The sequence below is a fragment of the Bidens hawaiensis genome, unplaced genomic scaffold (genome assembly GCF_021521415.1).
Source record: "Bidens hawaiensis isolate Kalapana, Puna unplaced genomic scaffold, B.hawaiensis_p1.1 tig00034038_1, whole genome shotgun sequence".
NCBI classification, from domain to species: Eukaryota; Viridiplantae; Streptophyta; class Magnoliopsida; order Asterales; family Asteraceae; genus Bidens; species Bidens hawaiensis.
This window is the reverse complement of record NW_027505307.1, coordinates 32804-54019: the sequence shown is the minus strand read 5'-3', so window position 1 is coordinate 54019 and position 21216 is coordinate 32804. Positions and strand designations below refer to the sequence as shown.

General features: G+C 37.7%; 1 protein-coding gene across 1 annotated transcript; it reads left to right on the top strand.

Moving 5' to 3' along the window:
- The first annotated feature begins 20385 nt into the window (after positions 1-20385).
- LOC143612247 (cyclin-dependent protein kinase inhibitor SMR2-like) lies at positions 20386-20742 on the top strand. The gene has a single exon (XM_077086276.1). It carries the CDS (start codon positions 20386-20388, stop codon positions 20740-20742), a length of 357 nt encoding a protein of 118 aa, XP_076942391.1.
- Positions 20743-21216: the final 474 nt, after the last annotated feature.

Sequence of the window (21216 nt, the reverse complement as noted above, 5' to 3'; positions counted from 1 at the left end):
TCCTGTTCCACCAACTGTGGCCTACGCACGTGCCCTGTTGGTAGTTGGTGGGTAGGCAGCGGCTGATAGTGACCAGGCCTACTGTGCACTATTCCTTTTCCACCAACTGCCGGCTATGCACGTGGTATGACAGGAGTTGGTGAGTAGGCAGCGGCTAATAGTGACATACAGTACAGGAGCATGCTGCTCGCCATACTGTTGTCAATAAGCTGTCGTATCTTTAGTCAGATCTTTTGCCCATACCTCGTCAGGTGCAGTACAGAAGATCTTCTCGTATCGTACGGACTGGCTTATGGGCGGGAGTATTCCCCCTCCCGCCTTTGTGCGGGATTGTCCCCGGCTTTGCTCATTCCTTCAGGTGACACTTAGTGATTGAGAGCTAAGTGCCTTGTGCGTGTAGCCTTGCTGTGCGGGTGGCCTTCCCTGATGGCTTGTATCCGAAGCTGCGGGAACAGGCGGAGTCCTTCACCATTGGGAGGCATTTCCTGCGGGAACAGCTTGCGTACTGCGTGTAAGGACGTCACGTCTCTGAGCATGGTGGGTCCTGCGGATCCAGTTGGTTTCTGCGCAGACGTCCCTCTTCAAGGTGAGTCTTGCGGGTCCAACTGGGCTCTGCTGGGACCTACCTCTTCAGAGTGTAGTATAAGAAGTAGGGTATGTTATCGTATCCACTAAAATTAATTGAAAATGCTAATTAGTAAACAGTTGCCATTACTACTAGTTGTGATCGAAAAGAAGATTTGAGGTTGTTGCTCTAATTGATTATAAAAACTAATTTTAGAAACAAGCAAAATAGATTTTGTTTGCAAAAATAATTAAGAACGAAGTAATCACTCTGGATTTCAGATTCAATAGAAAACCAATTGATGTAATTACACAATTAGGAAATCACAATTACCTGACTTCGTTTAAATTGTTCAGTCCAATTTAGACAATAAAACCAAATCAATATTGAATTATTCCCTATGAAAAGAAATCAAGAAATGACGAAATCAAATTGAAATTAAACAATATCCGGCTAATTAAATAAACCAAACACACTTTATCCACAATCAAATGATTACTTACTCGAATCCTACACCCGGAAGTGATCATCGCGAATGTTTAGTCTTGCCTCGGCATCATATGATCTTTGAATCTTGATTCAGATGATGGAAACACGAATAAAAGTGGAATCGAGGTATTAAGAAGCTCCAAGAAAACTGTTTGTTTTTTTGCCAAAAAAGTTACCATGGTCGAAGAACGCGAGTAATAGCCGGCAAAGTGACTTAAATAGGTGTTCTTAGGGTTTGTAAGCGACTGGGAAACATACGGGCCATGCCCATTAAGTGTGTCATGGAATGCACCCAAATTGTGAGCCCGAAGTATCACCATATTTGAATTCCTCTCGCTAAACTCAAGATTTGTATATAAAGAACAAATGGCTTAAGTACTAACCATATCGGATTTCATCACACAAATTAAAACAAAAGGCTTCAAGGCTAACTAGTTGCTTTGGTGTGTTTAACAAACGAACAGTAAAGGCTCAAACTGACATCTAACGGATGATGTACAAGTAGGAAAAACAAATAAAATGGTTAAACAAGGGTTAATCCTAGTGTCTGTATCCTCTTTATGTAACAATCTAGTTCATAATCCACTTTAAATGATCAATGTGGGTCGAAGTTCAACTCAAATTTGTATTTACTATTTACCATCAACAATCAAAACTACATGGATTTTTGGTTCATTATATTTAATAAAAATGGACTTTCAATCAAGGCTTGTTACTTAAAAATATGGGCTTCTATCTTATTTTTTTATGGGCTAAAAATTTATTTATAAAAACTTACAGGGGAGGTAAGTTTTTCTTTGTATTGTCGGCGTTCAAAATTCTGGGAGGTCGATCGAATAATGATATATAGGGGAGGGATATTTTGAGAACCTTGTTGAGTTTTAAGAACTTAAGAACTTCATTCTTGACCACACATTTAATAAAATAGATTAGATTATGTGGTTGAGATTAAATGCGATTTAAAAATTAAAGTAAGAGAGAGAATAAAGATATACAGTGATTACACAAATTTAAACGTCCGTTACATATATGTAATAAGTCGACTCGGTGTGTAAAAATTCTGTAATTTTTTACGTATATGTAACCTACATATATTACGTATGTGTAAAAAAAATTCAAAAAAAAATTGTTATGCTGAGTTTTTTCAAATTCTTAAAACTCAAAGTGATTCTTATTTGAAATCTCTTAGGATATATATATATATATATATATATATATATATATATATATATATATATATATAACATAGAGAAAACCTGTGGGTTCACTTTATCCCCACACCTTATATAAAGGATAATCTTGAATTATTAATAAAGTTGAGGGTTTGTTTTGTTAAGTTTGATATTAATATTTGTTTAGTATGGTAAGAATATTATGGATTATTCTATAATAAGTTTGGCTTATTTCCCAAGTTAGGTTTGGTTTTGAGAGCAAGTTTAGTAGGTCTATAAATAGGGTCTAGATTATTAGTTTATGTGTGAGAGAGTCAAGAGAAGTCTCTTCTCCTTGTATGCTGGTGAAGTTATGTTCGTTTGATAAGTTCGTTTGATTATATGAAAAGAGTTGAGGGTTGTCACCCCAATATCTCGTGTTCGTTTGTTTGTGTGTTTGATCTGATTGTTTGATCCGTCTGGGCCAACAACTGGTATAAGAGATTCGGCTCATTCAAAGAAGGGAGTTTGATTATCTGCTTTATTTTGTTCGATCGTTGGGTACTTCCGTTTGCCCTTTGTTGTTTGTGAGGGGAAAAGAATTTCATTATCTTCAAATTTGTGCACCATTCACGAGAAAGAAACAAACTGTTTCTTGTATATTAAGGTAAAAAGAAGCAAGCAGGTTATTAATAAAGCTAAAAGCCACAGCTTCTGAGTTTGATCGAGAAGGGAAAAGCCACGTTCAACCGACTTACGGATCTAAGAAAAAGAAAAAAAACCCGTAACTGTTCGATTCGTCGCCGACCGCGTTAGGATTGTTGTATGTCCGGTGATAAAGAAGCTGGGAGTTCAGGAACAATGACAGAACCAATGGGTGGTTTCGTTTTGCAAGCACCGAAGTTAACTTCGACCAATTACGCATCATGGTCGGTTATGGTGAAAATTATCTTGGGTGCGAATGGTTTGCATGATACGATTGATAAGGAAAAGGAGATTGGAATTGAAGAAAGAAAGAAGTTTATGGCCTCAGGTGTTATCTTCCAACCCTACCTGAAGACGTGATGCTTCAGATGTCCAAGTATTCAGAACCGAAAAATGTTTGAGAAGCATTAAGAGTTCATTATCTTGGTGCAGAAAGAACTCAGAAAGCTCGTGTTCAAATGCTAAGAGCCAAGTTAGATGGATTGAAGATGGGGGAGACAGAAAGCATTGATGATTATGCAGCGAAGTTGGGTGGAGTACAGTCAAAGTACATGAGCTTGGGAGTGGTACTTGAAGAAGAAGTTTTGGTAAGAAAATTCTTGAACTCTATGCCAGATAAATATTTACCTGTTGTTTCTTCGATGGAGCTACTCGCAGACATCGAAACAATTAATGGCGTTTGAAGATGTGGTTGGACGTTTAAAGGCATATGAAGAAAGAAACAAGTTCAAGAATGTGAATGGAAGTTCATCCCAAGTCAGCTCATGTTCACCCATACCGAAAAGAAAGTAGAAACCTACCGAGGACGTGGCAGAGGCCGTGGATGATATAATGGACGAGGAAGAGGGAATCCAAGATGGAATAATGAACGTGAGAATGATGAACGGGTTGAATATCGGAAAAGGAACCCGGGAGAATGGCAAGATAGAAGGAAGTACGTAATGTGCTACAACTGTGATAAGATTGGGCACTACTCGAATGAATGTAAAGAGCCAAGCAAAGGGAAAGAAGAAGTGAATTTGACAAGGAAAGAAGATGATGTTGATCTTTCTTTATTCATGACGGTTTGTTCAATAAAGAAAGTAAGTTTGAATGAAGAGAGGGTTAACCCTGGTGTGTTTGAAAAAGATGAAAAGAATGAAGGAACGTGGTACTTAGACAATGGTGCAAGTCATCATATGTCAGGAAAGAAAGAGTTTTTTACTACCTTGGATGAACGATTTTCGGGTCAAGTGAAGTTTGGTGATGGATCCGAGATCGAAATCAAAGGTAAAGGTAATGTGACCGTGGTAAGTAAGACTGGTGAGAAGAAAATGTTTTGTGATGTTTTCTATATGCCTAAGTTGAAGACCAATCTTCTTAGCTTGGGTCAATTGGATGAAGAAGGATGTAATATTGAAATAGCCAATGGGATATTGAGGCTATATGATCAGAAAGAGAGATTGTTGATGAAGATTCAGAGAAATCTGAATAGGACATACAACATCAGGCTTCAGGTATGTTGTAATTCTAACAACTTTGAAGTTGAAAAGAAAGTAAGTTATGATGTGAAACCGATTATGAAATGAAGGATATTCAGTTTGGAACGATTCCAAATGATTTTGTTGGAGTTCATGAAAGTATTGGTCAAGAACGAGTTGATGAGAAGAAGCGAGTTGAGAAGGAAAATAACAGTATGGATTCAAAGTTAAGCACGAAAGGAACGAATGCTAAGTTTGAGGAATCGGTGAAGCAAGTATGTTGTGGTCAGCTGAAAAGAAGGAATAAAAGTGAGAAGAGGAACAATTCAAGATTAAAGGGTGAATAAAGGATAATCTTGAATTATTAATAAAGTTGAGGGTTTGTTTTGTTAAGTTTGGTATTAATATTTGTTTAGTATGGTAAGAATATTATGGATTATTCTAGAATAAGTTTGGCTTGCTTCCCAAGTTAGATTTGGCTTGGAGAGCAAGTTTAGTAGGTCTATAAATAGGGTCTAGAATATTAGTTTATGTGTGAGAGAGTCAAGAGAAGTCTCTTCTCCTTGTATGCTCGTGAAGTTATGTTCGTTTGATTATATGAAAAGAGTCGAGGATTGTCACCCCAATATCTCGTGTTTGTTTGTGTGTTTGATCTGATTGTTTGATCCATCTGGGCCAACATTATATACTATTTTCACAAGCTTCTTTGTATGTCTGCACTCGGCAGTCATGTCATTGTTGCCTACGATGTGTAAATATATAATATGCTATATTGCTATGGAACAAATGAACAACATATGAGTGTTAACATGTTATAATGTCAAAGTCGGGTTAACATTACGTGGATTATGAAGTCCTGGATCGATAATCAAGCGCGAACTAAACGAATAACTTGGTTGCCCCTATTTATAATGTTAACTCAACTTATCTAACAATAAACCTAATAACCCTAACTAGTCATTAGCCAACCCATTAATAACCCCTTTTAATTCTTAGTCCAGGCCCTACACTTGGGCCAAACAACAATCGATCCAACAATCACCCCCCCCCCCTTCCCAAAAAATTATTGTATCTGACGCATCCGACACACCCCCTAATTTCCTACTCAAAATATGCGAGTCTTCAACTTCACGATTGTCATCATTTGATTCTCTTGAGGCTTTTCATGATCGATCTCTTGCAGTTTTCTTTGGGCTCCACATGGCTTGAAGAGACACTTGCTTCGTTTGATCATTACAGGTCTTCCCTCGAGTTTGAATCTCTTTCTTAACCACGCTTTTTGTTTCTTGAACTCTCTTCTTTGGAGTTTGAATTTTGGAACTATGATCTTTGATTAGAATCTGACTCGTACTCGGCTCGTCTTCTTTCCGTCTAATTCTTTGAAGATCCCGACCTGCAAAATTCCTCATTCCAATGCTAGCTCGCTTACCAGGACTTCTAGCTTGTACAATCGATTCTTGGTCCTTGTTGCATTCATCAAAAACTTACCTGTATCATCATTAATGGTTAGCAAATCGTGTTTCATGTGAATCTCGCATCCACCTTCCGTTGCTTGACCAACACCTATGATATTGCACTGTAGGCTCGGGATGTAGTAGACATTGGTCAACAGGTGATGCTCCCCCGTTTTCCTTTCAATTAAGACCGACCTCTTTCTCTGAATATCAATACAAGATTCGTCTCTCAACTCCACATTTCCCGTGACTTGTTTATTCAATTCATAAAATTACGCTTTACTACCCGTCATGCGATTAGATGCTCCATTGTTGAGATACCAAACATCTTTCTCCATTGGCTCGTCTTCATTCAGAAAAACCATTTTTTGATTACCTTTTATTAAGCAATCTGAAGAAGTCGAGCTTTTTCGTTGATCTTGAGTTTCTCAAATTCACTTTTCAAAGTTAGCTGTCAAGCCTTTTGAACTTGTTCGGCCCCAACATACCGTGTTTTCAAAACTGTTCATATTTCTCGGACATTCTTGTATTGAGCAATCTGAAAAAGAATATCACATTCTACCACTTAAAACAAAAATGATCTTGCCATTTTATTCTTCTTCACATTAATAATCGCCAACCGCATCTGGTTGAATGGCCTCTCGTAGCCCTTGATCATCTAAAATCGCTTCCACCACAATCGCCCATTTGATGTAATTTGTTCTGTCAACTTTGGAACCTGCAGAGATATCCCCACCCCCACCCCCCGGTCGTTTTGGATTGGAATATGGGATCTTTGTTGTCACCTGTCATTGACGATGTCGAACCCCCTTGCTCCACTTCGTTGGAACAAACACAAACAAAACAGACCTCTTTTCATAACCGAGCATGCTTGCTCGTAAAATAAAATAACCATGGTTAAAACCTTACTCGTTTAACCCAACAAAATACGAACTTTGAATAAAACATGCTTATCCAACCCAATTAAAATACATACGCATTGCTTAACACAAACTTGGTGAACCAACGAATGAAACAATCCAAATCAACCTGTTTTTCTTTGAATTCCTCGACACCAAATAATGAACCTGCCTTTTGACTTTTATAACCAAAATTGCAAGAACGCTTGGAACCCAAAAATTCTAGAGCACGACTCGGTCGATTAATCACCAAAAAATTATTCAGGTTGTTCAACGGCTTGCAAACAAAAACTTATGAATCTGTTCGCAACTTTGATTGGTGAATTTTGGTCTTCTTCTGGATCACGTCTTCGATCACAGCTTAATTCAAAATCGATCAGTTCGTGTACCATTGTCACTGAACACTTCTTAGCCCTCCGCCGTAGGGCCGACTTACCTACCGCCAATAAACACTTGCAATCCGATCGCCGACTCGTAACTCTCTTGGCCGCCGATTCTTGGTTAACTTGATTATCGATTTCTTGAACTTGGCTCTGATACCAATACATGTCCTAGATCGATAATCAAATACAAACTAAACGAATAATTCTCGTTTATGAATCAGAAAATATAACTTAAAAGATTGATTACAACTCTCAAACCCTGACTCGGTTTGACTCTTGATTAACCCTAACTTGGTTGCATCTCATCTTCTTACAATCCCTAACTTGGTTGCCCCTATTTATAAAATTAACTCAACTTAGCTTACAATAAACCTAATAATCCTAGCATGGTCGTTAAGCAGCTATTAATAACCTCTTTTAATTCTTGGGCTAGGCCCTACACTTGGATCTAACAACAATCGAGCCAACGTATTAGTTCTCCATGATGTATCTAGTCTATTTATAGATTGTAAGGTTGTAACATTTGCATTCATCAGATACAGCAAATTAATGCGTGGGAGGCCGTGTAACATCAACAATATGATGGAGTGAGGATGCGAAACAAGATTTTTTGTGATTATTTATATAGCTAGTTCACATTTTTACGTAGTGGAAAACGTTATATAAGTAATTCAAAGTATGATATAGTTTGTCATATAAAACCTTTGTTATGTCAGTACTGATTTTAATAAAAAAAAATACCACTTTACAGTTTTAAGATAAATAAAGAAATTATAAATTCCCTAATCCCATAACTAAGACGTTGTATAAAGGCTAAAGAACTTCCAATACCTTGCTACTAAATGACCAACATGAGATAAAAATCGGAAAATTGGTGGATTTATAGTGGTTGCAAGTATATTTAAAAAAATGTTACAATGATGGGCTAAGTTAACCTTGTGTTCTACTTTATGGCTTTAAAAATAAATAACATGTTAAACATTATTAAAAAGCCTTACATCTATAAACTATAGACTATAATTACATAAACTAAGAATAATTATGTGTTTAAAAAACGTTCACTACTAGATTCTAACAAATTTTTGCTGATGCCTCGTTTATTGGTGATCACCTACGATTAGAAGGATACCCCAAAAAAGATAAAAAGATATTTATCGAAGTTTGTCGGATAGGTTCATTGTGATCAGTCAATGGCGAGTTGTCGGTGATCTTTCAGGAATATCCATAGGTATTCCATATGTAAATTTACTTTCGTGTATATCCTTTTGTGAAGTATTTACCCATGTCCGGTTGTCTTGTGGAACTTTACTGATGGGCGATGGATAACTGATGGTTGTCATATGTCCGTCACAAAAACTATGTGATTTATAGTGGTTAAAAAGACTTTTAACCCATCAATGATTATTATTATCAGTTATAAACCAAACCCTCTAATTATGTTATGTAAAACCTGTACATTTAAATATAACTTAGTAGGTCTTGGTTCTGATAATCATTTTATTCACCAATCTCACTTTTAAGTAATCGATACCAATATCAATAATGTGAATAAAGGCTAAAAAAAGGGTTGAGAGTAAGAGACACACTTTGTTGTATTGCTTCAATTCGCAAAAAGGTATCTCTCTTACTTTTCACATTTCTTGGATTCTAATCTTCCTTTTCTGGTTGATGAGTATTGCTTAGTATACTTTTGTATTCTTTATATCTAAACTATATTATGTATTATATGGGTAGTGCATAAAACGTATGCATTCATATAAAGGTTTATTATTTGCGTGTTAACCATATAATAATATTTAAACAAGTAAACTACGCTTTTCATCTCTTACTTTATTGAAAACTTTACCTTTTGTCTTTAGACTAAAGAAATTACAGTAACATTTATCTTTAATCCTTAGACTAAGAAATTAAGGAAAACATTCTTTTCTTAATCTAAAAACTTGCCCATTTCATTCTAGAGCCTGACATTGGTCTATTTTATTAGACGTTATATCAGGACGTGTGGCCCCTATGTGAGAGCAAAACAATCAATTTCTATCCCCCCCCACCCCCTTCTCGCCCTCATGGGCGCGATGTTTATGTGTATTCTATCAAGATCCACAATTACTTATATGTAAGCCCCAAAATGTTGACCTAAAGTCCCTTTCCTTCTAACTTAGGATTCAAATTGGTGATTAATTGGATGACAATCAAATCAATCCAAATTACAATGTGATTACAAAATATTATATACACAATAAGTGGCAATAATATCAGTGTATAATATTTGGCTAACAATCACCACCTTCTTTATTTTTTTCATCGAAGCCTTTTCCCTCTTGCCCTCTTTATATTACGCTTGTAAAAACATCTAAGCACATGCATGTTTCCTTTTCTTTTTTTAATTAGGGGAATACACCTTTACCACAATATCTGTCATATTATTTTGCAACCTGGAATCTGACCTAAGAAATCATTAACCCTAACCTGAAAGTTCTCTTATCCATGAACCCGAATCTGAATTCACGCTACCCAAACCCGAACCATTTTAATTCGGTTAATGGTTACTTGAAACTTGGTTTTGAGTTAACCCCCTATTAGTGTGTGTTCATTCATTTAGCATTCCATCATAGATTCATTGGCATTTTATTGATTTCAAATTCTATGGCTATTTTATTTCTAAGCTCTAATTGCCTATTTATTCTACTAGTCCTACGATTTTTACAGTTTTCAATTTCTCATCAACAACAATTTTATAGGTTTTTGCTCGATTGATTTCAAGTTCGTTTGATTCTATATGTTTTGTTCGATTGGATCCTGTTGGAAGATTAAGCAAAGTGAGTGTGAATAAATGTCTCAAAAATTGAAGTGGTGAAACTTTGTCCCACATCGGTTGAGGAACAAAATTGAGAATGGTTTATAAGGTGTCATTCTCACTACATATTTGAAAATTTGTGATGTGTTTTACTACAACTCCTACCCGCGCGCAGGGGGGGTGCAAATTTGGGTTTCCGGACTAAAATCTATCGAACTCATGCGTGCCCGCAGACGCGAATGCAGCTTCGAAAACCCAAGCCCCACTTGAGGCGATTTTTTGCATTTGTTTTTGAGATATTGAAATCGTAACTACCGGTCAATGGTCATAACTAATTGTTAATGGTGTCATTAATATCATGATTGTCAGTTTCATATTCTGCACTAATGACCATTAATGGGGTCATTATGGAGTTGAATATGCGGTTATGATCTGGTGGTTATAAAACCATACCATAAGCAGAAGTTTAATACACACAGCTCTTTCTTCCTCTGCTGCAACATCATTATTATTGATTTCGTTCGGCAGCACGCTACGGCTGTTACGAACTGGCGTACCCTGGGAACAGACCGCGATTCTGTTTAAGGGAATTGTGTCAGACACAAGCCCGGTTCAACCTTTCTCGTTTATTATTTCTGCGTTATTGTTACTGGTTTAATATAGGATTAACAACAGATCCGTCTCTATTCTCAATACTTAGGTCAAAAATTATTTTGAATTTTTTTTTAGTTTTCTAGGTCAAATACTCGAAACCCGATATAACTCAAATCCCAATAAACTGAACCTGAAAATGTGGGAGAGATTAGGATAGGATTTTGGGTATAGATTTAAAATTCTCAAACACAAGGATCTCTAGGAAAAACTCAAGCATGAAATCACAGCTATAATGGCATGGGGACCTATATATATATTTCGTAAATATAATTACCATCAGGATGGTAATATATTTCGTAAATATATATTATAAATTATTAAAGGTAACAAATGAATTAACTTAAGGAAAATTCTCAAAATAGGTCAAGTGAGGTAAGAGATTTCTAATTTATGCTACAAATTTTGAAAAATCCTATATTGATCCATTGATCCGTAAGATTTCAAGCAAAATCTGCCTGGTCGGTAACATTTGGGTTCGTGCCAAATCCGTGAGATTTTAAGCTGAATCCGCCTGACCCACGAGATTTTCAAGCCAAATCCGTCTAACTCGTGAGATTTCAAGCCAAATCCGCCTTACCTGTGAGTTTTGATACCAAAACCATTTCCTTAAAAACCATCTCCTCTGTGAAATTTGGAAAAATTTTAAATTCACCTCTATCCACCATTGATTCACCACCACCTCATTTCTTTGAAATAACCCGATTAATCTTCGTCAGCATCTCCTTCCTTCAACATCACCATCTCCGGCCGCCGTCGGCTACACTATCTCCAACCATAGTCGCATTCACCATCTCCGACCGTCGTATTCACCATCCAACATCACCATATCCGGTCACCGTCGCCTTCTCCATCCAACATCAACATATCCGCCTGTTGGGTTCGTAGGCCTTGTTGGCCCGGTTTATTATATGAAGTCAAAAGAGGAGACGGGTGTGGGAGGTCGGGCCCAAGCCCGGCCCGGTTTAGATTTCTTGCATAATAATTTACTAACCCTAGTTCAGTCTCTATATAAACAACATTATGTACTTGTAATATTTGGTCACTCAATAAAGAAATACCTAGTTGCCACCCGTAGACGTAGGTCAGTTTAGACCGAACCACGTTAAATCCTCGTGTTCGTTTACTGCTTTCGTGTGTGTGTTCAGTTTCGTGTGTGCGTTTAATCCTAACAAGTGGTATCAGAGCTTAGGTTCGGATCACACGAGAACGCGTGAACCAGTTCTGCTCATCGCGGCCGCGGAAGTCGGAGCTAGGGTTCCGTCAGTTTCTGTTCGCCGTCGTCACAGTCGGTTAGGGTTTTTTCCCAGCCACCGACGTTCTTTTTGTGGAGGTTCTGTTCGAAAGTCATCCGCGCGTCGCCACCGTGTACCGTCGCTAGTTTCCCCCCGTTGATCGGTTCATTGTTGGCAGTTCCATTGCCACCATAGAAGATCAGAACGCGGAGCTGAAGTTGCAGTCGTATTAAATTACTTTTGTGGGAAAGCAGCGGTGTGATGTGACCTCGTTTGACCAAAAAATTCTTGTTGCTACCAGACCCTCCTTATTGGGCTTAGTAAAGGCCTGCTAAATAATTTTTTATTTGGGCTTTAGATTAAAAGGCCCAATTGGTTTAATTTGGGTGGTATGTATATTTTTTGGCAGGTTAGCCAAATATATTATTTTTGGTCAAGATCATATTTTACCAAAAGGGAGTTTTGTTACCAGACCAGTTCTGAACTTTTTGTTTGGCCAATATAGATCGTTGTTTCGATCTTTGTTATTGGTGTGGGTTGTTTCATTACCGATTAAGCAAGTTAACGAACCAAGAACAAGTTGAATCAGGATTCTATTTTTCATTGAAGAACCGTTGTCAATCAGAAGGAGTCATTTAAAGAAACAGAGAACCAGTGCCAACCGCGTTTGTCAGGTTTTATCGTTTCAGTTTAAAATTTCAGTTTCTAATATACAGTTCGTATTTCCGCTGCGGTTTAAATAGGTTGATTTTTAACAGAGTTCAGTAGAACAGCCGTTAAGTTCAGGCTCGTGCCATTGTTGTGTCTGTCTCTGTTTTTATCCAGTTTTTCGTTTTAGTCATTGTTATGGCAGAAGACGGAAAGGTTTCGATACAGAAGTTTGACGGACAGAAGTTCGGTTGGTGGAAGATGCAGATTGAGGCACTACTTTGTCAGAAAGACTTGGATGTAGTGCTTGAGGATGAAAAACCAGAAAAGCTGTCAGAAGCAGATTGGAAGAAGTTAGACAAGAAAGCTAGGGCTTGTATTACTTTGTCGTTGTCGGAAGATGTGGCGTTTAACATCATGAAAGAAACCACAGCACGTGGTATGATGGAGGCGCTATCCAACATGTATGAGAAGCCTTCGGCAGCGAATAAAGTCTATCTTATCCGAGAGCTAGTGACAACAAGAATGAAAGAGGGTGGGTCAGTTACAACTCATATCAATAATCTTAATTCGATCTTGTCCCGCTTAGTGTCAGTTGACATTAAGTTTGATGATGAAGTTCAAGGCCTCTTGTTATTATCTTCTTTGCCCGACAGTTGGTCGCAAACAGTGACTGCAGTTTGTAGTTCGTCTACAAATATTACTTTCGATGGGATTCGAGATCTGATTCTGGGAGAAGATTCAAGACGCAGAAGTTCAGGTGAATCATCAGGCAATATGCTAGTCACAGAAGGTAGAGGTAGGGGAAAACAGCGAGGCAGTGGGAGCAGGAAGAGGAGTCAGTCTAAGACTCGTAAGGATATTGAATGTTGGGGTTGTAAAGAGAAAGGACACTTCAAGAATCAGTGTCCGAATGGTAAGAAAGAGGTGAACGTTACAGAAGACGACACAGATGACGGGGTCAGTAGTGATGAGGCTTTGGTTTGTAGTGTTGAGAGTAGCGTTGATGCTTGGATGATGGATTCTGGTGCATCGTTTCATGCCACTCACTGTAGTGAAACGATAAAGAATCTTAAATTTGGGGATTTTGGAAAGGTTCGACTAGCGAATGATGATATTTTAGAGGTTACGGGTATGGGAGACGTTGATTTGATAACTTCAGCCGGTACTTCTTGGACTTTGAAAGACGTGAGGGTTATTCCAAGTTTGAATAAACGTTTGATTTCAGTTGGGCAGTTGGATGACCAAGGGCACGATGTTAAGTTCGAGAATGGGCAGTGGAAAGTAGTCAAAGGGAATCTTGTGGTTGCTCGTGGCACGAAAATGGGTTCATTGTATATGGTCGGCATGTCACCGAAAGGAGTGGATCCAGTTTTGGTGAAAGACAAAATCCGGTTCACAGAATCTCGTGGGCAGAAGAAGGTTCGTTTTGCAAGTAACAAACCCAGAGCCAAAGTGAAGATTCAGGATGAACGAGCTAGGAAGGTTAAATCAGTTGGGGGACATCGTGACAGTGGGAGCACAGGTCGTGTTTCAGTTACAGTTCCAGGTCGACAGTGGATTAAGAAAACCAGTATTCCAGCTGTAAAAGTCTCTCCAATGAATTACTTGCTGAATATGGAGAGTGTTTGTTCTCAGGTTATCTCAGGATCCGGTAGTTCGTTACAGTGGGAGCCGGTAGGGACAGAGAACGGGTCAGGGCAGTTTCAGCCATGACTGACGTGTTGGAGCTCCGGGGAGCTTCAACGGGCCTTCTGGTTAATTGATGAGAAGGCGGTGGCAACTAGAAGAAGTTTAATGTTCAGATTACAGAAGTACAATCAGGAGTGCAGACGAGAGTACTCAAGGCCTCCGAGTGGGAGATTGTTGGGTTCGTAGGCCTTGTTGGCCCGGTTTATTATATGAAGTCAAAAGAGGAGACGGGTGTGGGCGGTCGGGCCCAAGCCCGGCCCGGTTTAGATTTCTTGCATAATAATTTACTAACCCTAGTTCAGTCTCTATATAAACAACATTATGTACTTGTAATATTTGGTCACTCAATAAAGAAATACCTAGTTGCCACCCGTGGACGTAGGTCAGTTTAGACCGAACCACGTTAAATCCTCGTGTTCGTTTACTGCTTTCGTGTGTGTGTTCAGTTTCGTGTGTGCGTTTAATCCTAACACCGCCCACCGTTGTATTCATGCTAGCCTCCATTTCGTAGTGAATCAACTTTGTCGTTTTCCAACATCAACATATCCGGCCACCGTTGTCTTCGTGCTAGCCTCCATTTCGTGACGAATCAACTTCATCATCTTCCAACATCAACATATCTGCATCACGTCGTCTTCTCCGGTTTCCGGCAAGTGGCGATGGTGATGGTGAATCAATGGTTTCGTCGTCTTTTCCATTTTCTGGCAAATGGTGGTGGTGGTGAATTAATGGTGGAATGAGGTGGATTTAATTTTTTTTCACTAACTCACGGAGAAGACTGTTTTGGTTTGATATCTCACAGGTCAGACGGATTTCATTTGAAATCTCATGGGTGTGGGTCAACATCTTAACACGTGTCACTATTTCATTGTGGGGTGAAAATCATCGGCGGAAAACCAAATGTCATGGCGAGGTGATGGTTGAGATTATTAAAACTAATATACCTAATTTTAGTAAAATCAAGCCAACGGGTTATATACAGGTGTTAACATTTCTAAATCGGTAATTTCTCATTAAATTGGTTACTTATAACCAGAATTTTAAAAAATTGATTATGGGTAACATGGGTGGGTTTTTTTGGCTCAATTTTTCCGGTTAACCGAGTTATTGAACACAAAGCAATTTTTCTTTATTTTTAGATGAACAATCATTTGGGTCTTCTTGTACAAGTGAATCGAGTTTGTCAATTTGGGTTAAAATCAAGTTAATGGCTTGTAGGCTGTGTTCGAGTTATCTTTGTGTTTTGTATATCAGTAAGAGAGCATGCAAAGGGTAATCTAGTCAAAGTGGGACACCTCGAGATATAACAATCTCCTAAGATCAATTGTTCATTATGTTTGTAGCTTCACTAGTTGCCTCATATATTCAATCTGAGCTTTTTATTTTCAATCAACCACCGCAAAAATCAAACCCTTTGGCATATCAACATGTCATGCGCTCTATTGCAGCAAAATAACTAACGCTTTTACTCTATTACAACAAAATAACTTAGCTTCATAAGACAACCTGAAAGACGTCCAGAACATGACAAAATACTCATTGAGTTCAGGTTCATTTGCCTTACTTCAACCTTTATTAGGCCTTACTTTACCTTGGTGGTTACAATTAGATTGACTATATTAATGTGAGTTCTATGCAATTTATGTGCATAACACCTAGAGAAGAACCACAAGAAATTATATAATGAAGTGAGAAAAGTGAGCACTCCCAATCAGTTTGTGTGCATTTAGGTAACTAGTAAATGAAAACTGAGGTTAGGAATAGTAAAAGCTTTCCATTTGTAAATATTTTCCACGGTGATGTAACGAAGACTGCCTCCGATTCTACTAGCATTAACGTACATTTCAACTAAGGTCTATTATGAACTACTTGTTATTTACTAGCTAGTTGTTTAGAGGTATTTCGTACAAATAAAAATATGATTTTAATTGGTGCACCTAACAATCAAGCTAGTAAAGAAAGAGATTTGTCTTTAAAATGATACCTAATATAAAACTGTACGTATTTCATCCTGATAAAATATGTTAACATTTACCTGAACAAATGATTGGTCCAACAAATATTTAAAAAAATCATCACAAGCTGTTGGTAATTCGTCCATTTACATTTTTTTTATTATAATAACAAATTATAAATTGATTTATTAAGCAAGAATATATATTCTCATTTCGTTAGAAAGAAAAGAAAGTACAAAACAAAGAAACAACTTTGTAACAAATTGTAGTACCAACCAGAGACAAAAGACTAGGGCTGTAGTTATTATGAAAGATTGTGTTTTTAGCAATCCCGAAGCCGTGTCAAAAGCACCTGAAGAGGTAGGTTCCAGCAGAGCCCAGTTGGACCCGCAAGACTCACCTTGAAGAGGGACGTCTGCGCAAGGACCAACTGGTCCCGCAGGACCCACCATGCTCAGAGATGAAGACCTTACGCGCAGTACGCCAGCTGTTCCCGCAGGAAAAGCCTCCCAATGGTGAAGTATCTCGCCTGTTCCCGCAGCTGCGGATACAAGCCATCAGGGAAGGCTACCCGCACTAATAGCAAGGCTACACGCACAAAGCACTAACTCAATAATTCAGTGTCACCTGAAGGAATGAGCAAGGCGGGAATACTCCCGCCCAAATGAGCCAGTCGTACGCTTCTGGAAGGTCTTTTGTACTATACCTGCCAAGGTATGGACAAAATAGACAAGATCTGACCAGAGCAGCCCATGAACCAATCACAGGGTGACAGCTCATCGACAACAGTACGAGGAGGAGCACGCTCTAGTACAAAATGTCACTATCAGCCGCTGCCTACTCACCAACCCTTGTCGTGGCACGTACATAGCCTGCAGTTGGTGGAAAAGGAACAGTACACAGCCGGCCTTGTCACTATCAGCCGCTGCCTACCCACCAACCAGCATGGCACGTGCGTAGCCCACAGTTGGTAGAAAAGGAATATTATACAGCTGGCTGTACCTGCTTGGAAACCTACCTTCGGCTATAAATACTCCAACACCTTGGAACGGTATCATCATCTTACCTTCACTAGCTATTTCTCTCAATATACACTTATATTCAGAGCAATCTAGTCTGATTCTCACGTCGGAGGATGGTCACAAGGAGGAACCCCCCCCCCCCCTTCTCAGTGACGAGCTCACGGTGTCTGTTTTGCAGGTCATCTGAAGAACATCCATCTTTGCCGGACCTAACCCTCGTGGGAAACATTACTTAGCCCCCAGATTATCCGTAATCTGCCCAGGGTCACTTAGTGTTTCTTCAGCACCCAGATCCAAAAACAATCATACATTTCAAATCATATGCATATGGGTTGACCTATTAATTTTTTTTTAAAAGAAAAATCAAAGAAAATTATATGCTTAAAATCCTTCTATTAATCATCTATAATGATTAAAAAAATCTATAATGATAGCATTTCATAGTTTTATTTTCTTTTATTTCACATTAATGCACTTTGTAAAAAAAACATATATACAAATAAACATATAGCGGATTTTCTTCGAAACTGAAGCTGATAGGTTTTTGCTACCAAGCATTTCTACTATCCTAGACGTATGAGATTTTCTTTTGTTATCAGGTTACCCTGGGTAGCTAGGTTTTATCGTTGATCGTTTAAAAAAGAACTTTATTGATCTTTTGATGAAGATTAACAAAATAAAAATTATTAGACAAAACATCCAGGATTAGACATGTACACCGCAATGAAATCAAAGAAACAATGCAGCCTAACCAAACCTAAAATTAGAAAACCATAAGAAAGAAAAAAATAATAATAAAACCATGCAACCGGAGAATGACGCCAACAAGACCGATTCATTACTAGATTTCCAAATTTGAACATGACCCATGTGAATAACTACGTTTTAATTTCATCTTTAACCTTTTCTAAAGAAAATCTAACCTTTGTTAAAATACCAAATCTTTTTGTGATTTTTACACAAATTGCGCGTGAATCATAGAACAATTTATTCCTTGAAACTTGAAGCCGACTGCTGATAAAATTTCTCCCTAGTGTTAGAAATGAAATCCACTCCATCATGAAACCCTATTGTTGAAATCAAATCCAACTCAGACAAAAAAACACAAGCAATTGAAGAGCATTAGGTAATTTGATTTAGTAAAACCTTTAAATATAATCTAAAAGCTATTTCCGTTTTCCTTTTAAAACACCAACTCACACACAATTTAACTTACTCCTAATTCTATTTCACAGTTTACTGCTTGACTCGATCCCTCGATCTCTAAGGAAGGAGTCATCATTTAACGTAACTGTGATTTAATTTCAAAAAGAAAAATTAAAAAAATAAAAACCTTAATATATAATTTCTGAACGCCAATTTATTTCATTTAAAAACATTAACTGAGATTTAATGCATTGTATTTAATCATCCCCAGTGCAATTATTAATATCCAATATTTCCTTGCTAGATCTCACATTTTCATAACCAACTTATCTCACAATTCATACAAAAAATGACCTAAAAAAGCCAAAATTCTAACTTTAGAATAAAACAGTGGCATATCCATATTAACAGTGTACGTAATCTTACTATTCTAATAAATGAGTACTACTATATGTCACTTGTTAATCTTTTCTTAACTCTCATAATTTTTAACCCATTTTCATAAAATGGTATCTTTTTCGCGTTAACCCGCCCCAATAATGCTATTTGGATCCATTTTTGTTATTCTTTCATTATTTTCATTCAACACCAAAGATGAAAACCCTAACTCTTTCAACAGCCGTTCATTCTTTTAATTCAACACCAAAGACTACAAGCTTAATTCCCGGAACCGCCGTTCATCTCTTCCATTGCCATCGCCATCGATACATGTGGTTTCCAATTCGCCGCCGCCATCGCCGCCTACGATATCGTGTCTTCTACCTTCATCGCCACCGTCGTCGCCTCGGTCATCGCCACCACCGGCAAGTTTGGATTTGGAATTGGAGTCTCGATTGGAATGTTCATGGGATCTTATTTCTTCATCTACTTCGAGCCTAATCCTGTTGAGGTAATCGTAATCGTTGTTGTTGTTATTATTATTCTTTGAGTTTTTTTTCTGCTTGCATTTTTTTTAACTGATGCTATTTATTGGGCATCAAATCGCCACCGCCGTCGCCTCTGTCATCGCCACTGCCAGGACGTTTGGATTTGGAATTGGAGTCTCGATTGGAATGTTGATGCTATAGTATTTCTTCATTTACTTCGAGCATACTCCTGTTGGGGTAATCGTAATCGCTGTTGTTGTTGTTATTATTATTTTATTATTCGAGTTTTTTTCTACTTGCATTTTTTTTAACTGATGCTATTTATTGGGTATCTTTTCTAAGAAAATATGTTTCTGAATGATTAATGATTATAAATTTGTATTATTGCAGTTGTGTTGGGACGACTTCCGGGGACCACCGTTTACAGGAACATCCAACAATATCCGGAAGCATACACATACAATGGCATTGTGATTGTTAGAATTGATTCACCTATATATTTTGCCAATACAAGTTATATTAAAGACATGTGAGAATTATAAATTCAGCTTAAATGTGATTATTATTTTTTTGTGCTAAAAAGACATTTAATATTTTATTTGAAATACTAGGCTCCGGGAGTATGAAATTGTGGTTGATCAGTCTAGCAAACGTGGGCCAGAAGTTGAGAGAATATATTTTGTAATTTTGGAGATGGCCCGTAAGTTTATTTTTCGGTTAATAGTTAGCAAATAATCATGGGCGTTATAATGGCTTGTGCTCTAGGGTTGGTTTGTACTTGAAAGAACCTGTGTTCTCATATGGACAGCTATACGTCGCATTGTCAAGAGTTACAAGCAGGTTTGGGCTCAAGATTCTGATTCTTGATAAACAAGGTAATCTGACCAATACAATCACAAATGTAGTGTACAAGGAAATTTTTTCTTATTTGTAAACTCATTGCGTAATATTTTGCTTTGTAATTCTTGTAATTTTAATGAAAGTTGTAATTGTATTAACAATAAATGATAATTTTGTTATTGATTGCATTTTGTTTAACGTTTAAAAATATTGTAATTTTCATTAATTTTCCGTGTAATACACGGATCTCAAACTAGTTAATAATCATATATATATTCTAGAAAATGCTTTAGTGAAATGACCAAAGTACCCTTGGTCATATGACTCGATTACCTTACATTGCACGCCTCCCTCATATATATTATACCTGTACATATAGAACCACACTCCTACACGCATCTCCCTCCATTTCCATTTCTCTCCAGACACCATGTCCGCAGATCTACAATTCCGGCTACAAGACCTCCGTCCGGTGACTCCGGTCCAACTACCGTCTCTCGAACTCAACATCCCGCCATCGGATAACGAGTCAACAGACGAATCATGCATAATTCAATCAGAAGAAGAGGTCGACATCTGTGTGACGCCGACCTCTCTGGAACACAGGATTCCAACGGTCCTGAGCTGTCCTCCCCCACCTAAAAAGCAGCGGAGGACAGCTCGAGCGTGCAAGAGAAGAATTTCTGAATTTGAATTCTTTGAAGCGGTTGCTAGAGACGAGATCGACTCATTCTTTAAGTCGAGTTTCGAATTCATTGAGTCGAAACGACGGAGGTGCTCTCTGTAAATTTTTACTACAAAATATTTCGTGAATTTGATTTAATTTTGAGTTCATGAATTATATATGATCAGATACATGAATTGTGTTATAGAAATATGTATGTAAAATTTTCTCACATGTCTATGTGTTTAATTATGATGTGTCTATTCGATTAATATGAGTTTCAAATTTTAATTCGGAAGGTGTAGATCTGAATTTTGGGTTTAGTTCGAACCTTATGTACTTCTTTTATATATTTATGATCCAGATTTATACAGATTCAAGCATCGTATCCATTATATTATGTTCTTATTCTCTTAGATCTGAATTTTCCTTTTAACTATGAGTCACAAATATGTTTCTATCTGGCTTTTATTATCTGAAAGCAACATCTTCATGAACCATGTCATTAAAAACATCACAAACATGTTTTGGAAACTGTAGATTTAACCGGTCAATACTACAACTTGTTTACTGGTCGAACCGGTTAAATCGGGTAAC

Bases quoted from the DNA above. Each gene is read 5' to 3' on its own strand.
- LOC143612247 (XM_077086276.1), top strand. From the start codon at position 20,386: ATGTCCGCAGATCTACAATTCCGGCTACAAGACCTCCGTCCGGTGACT.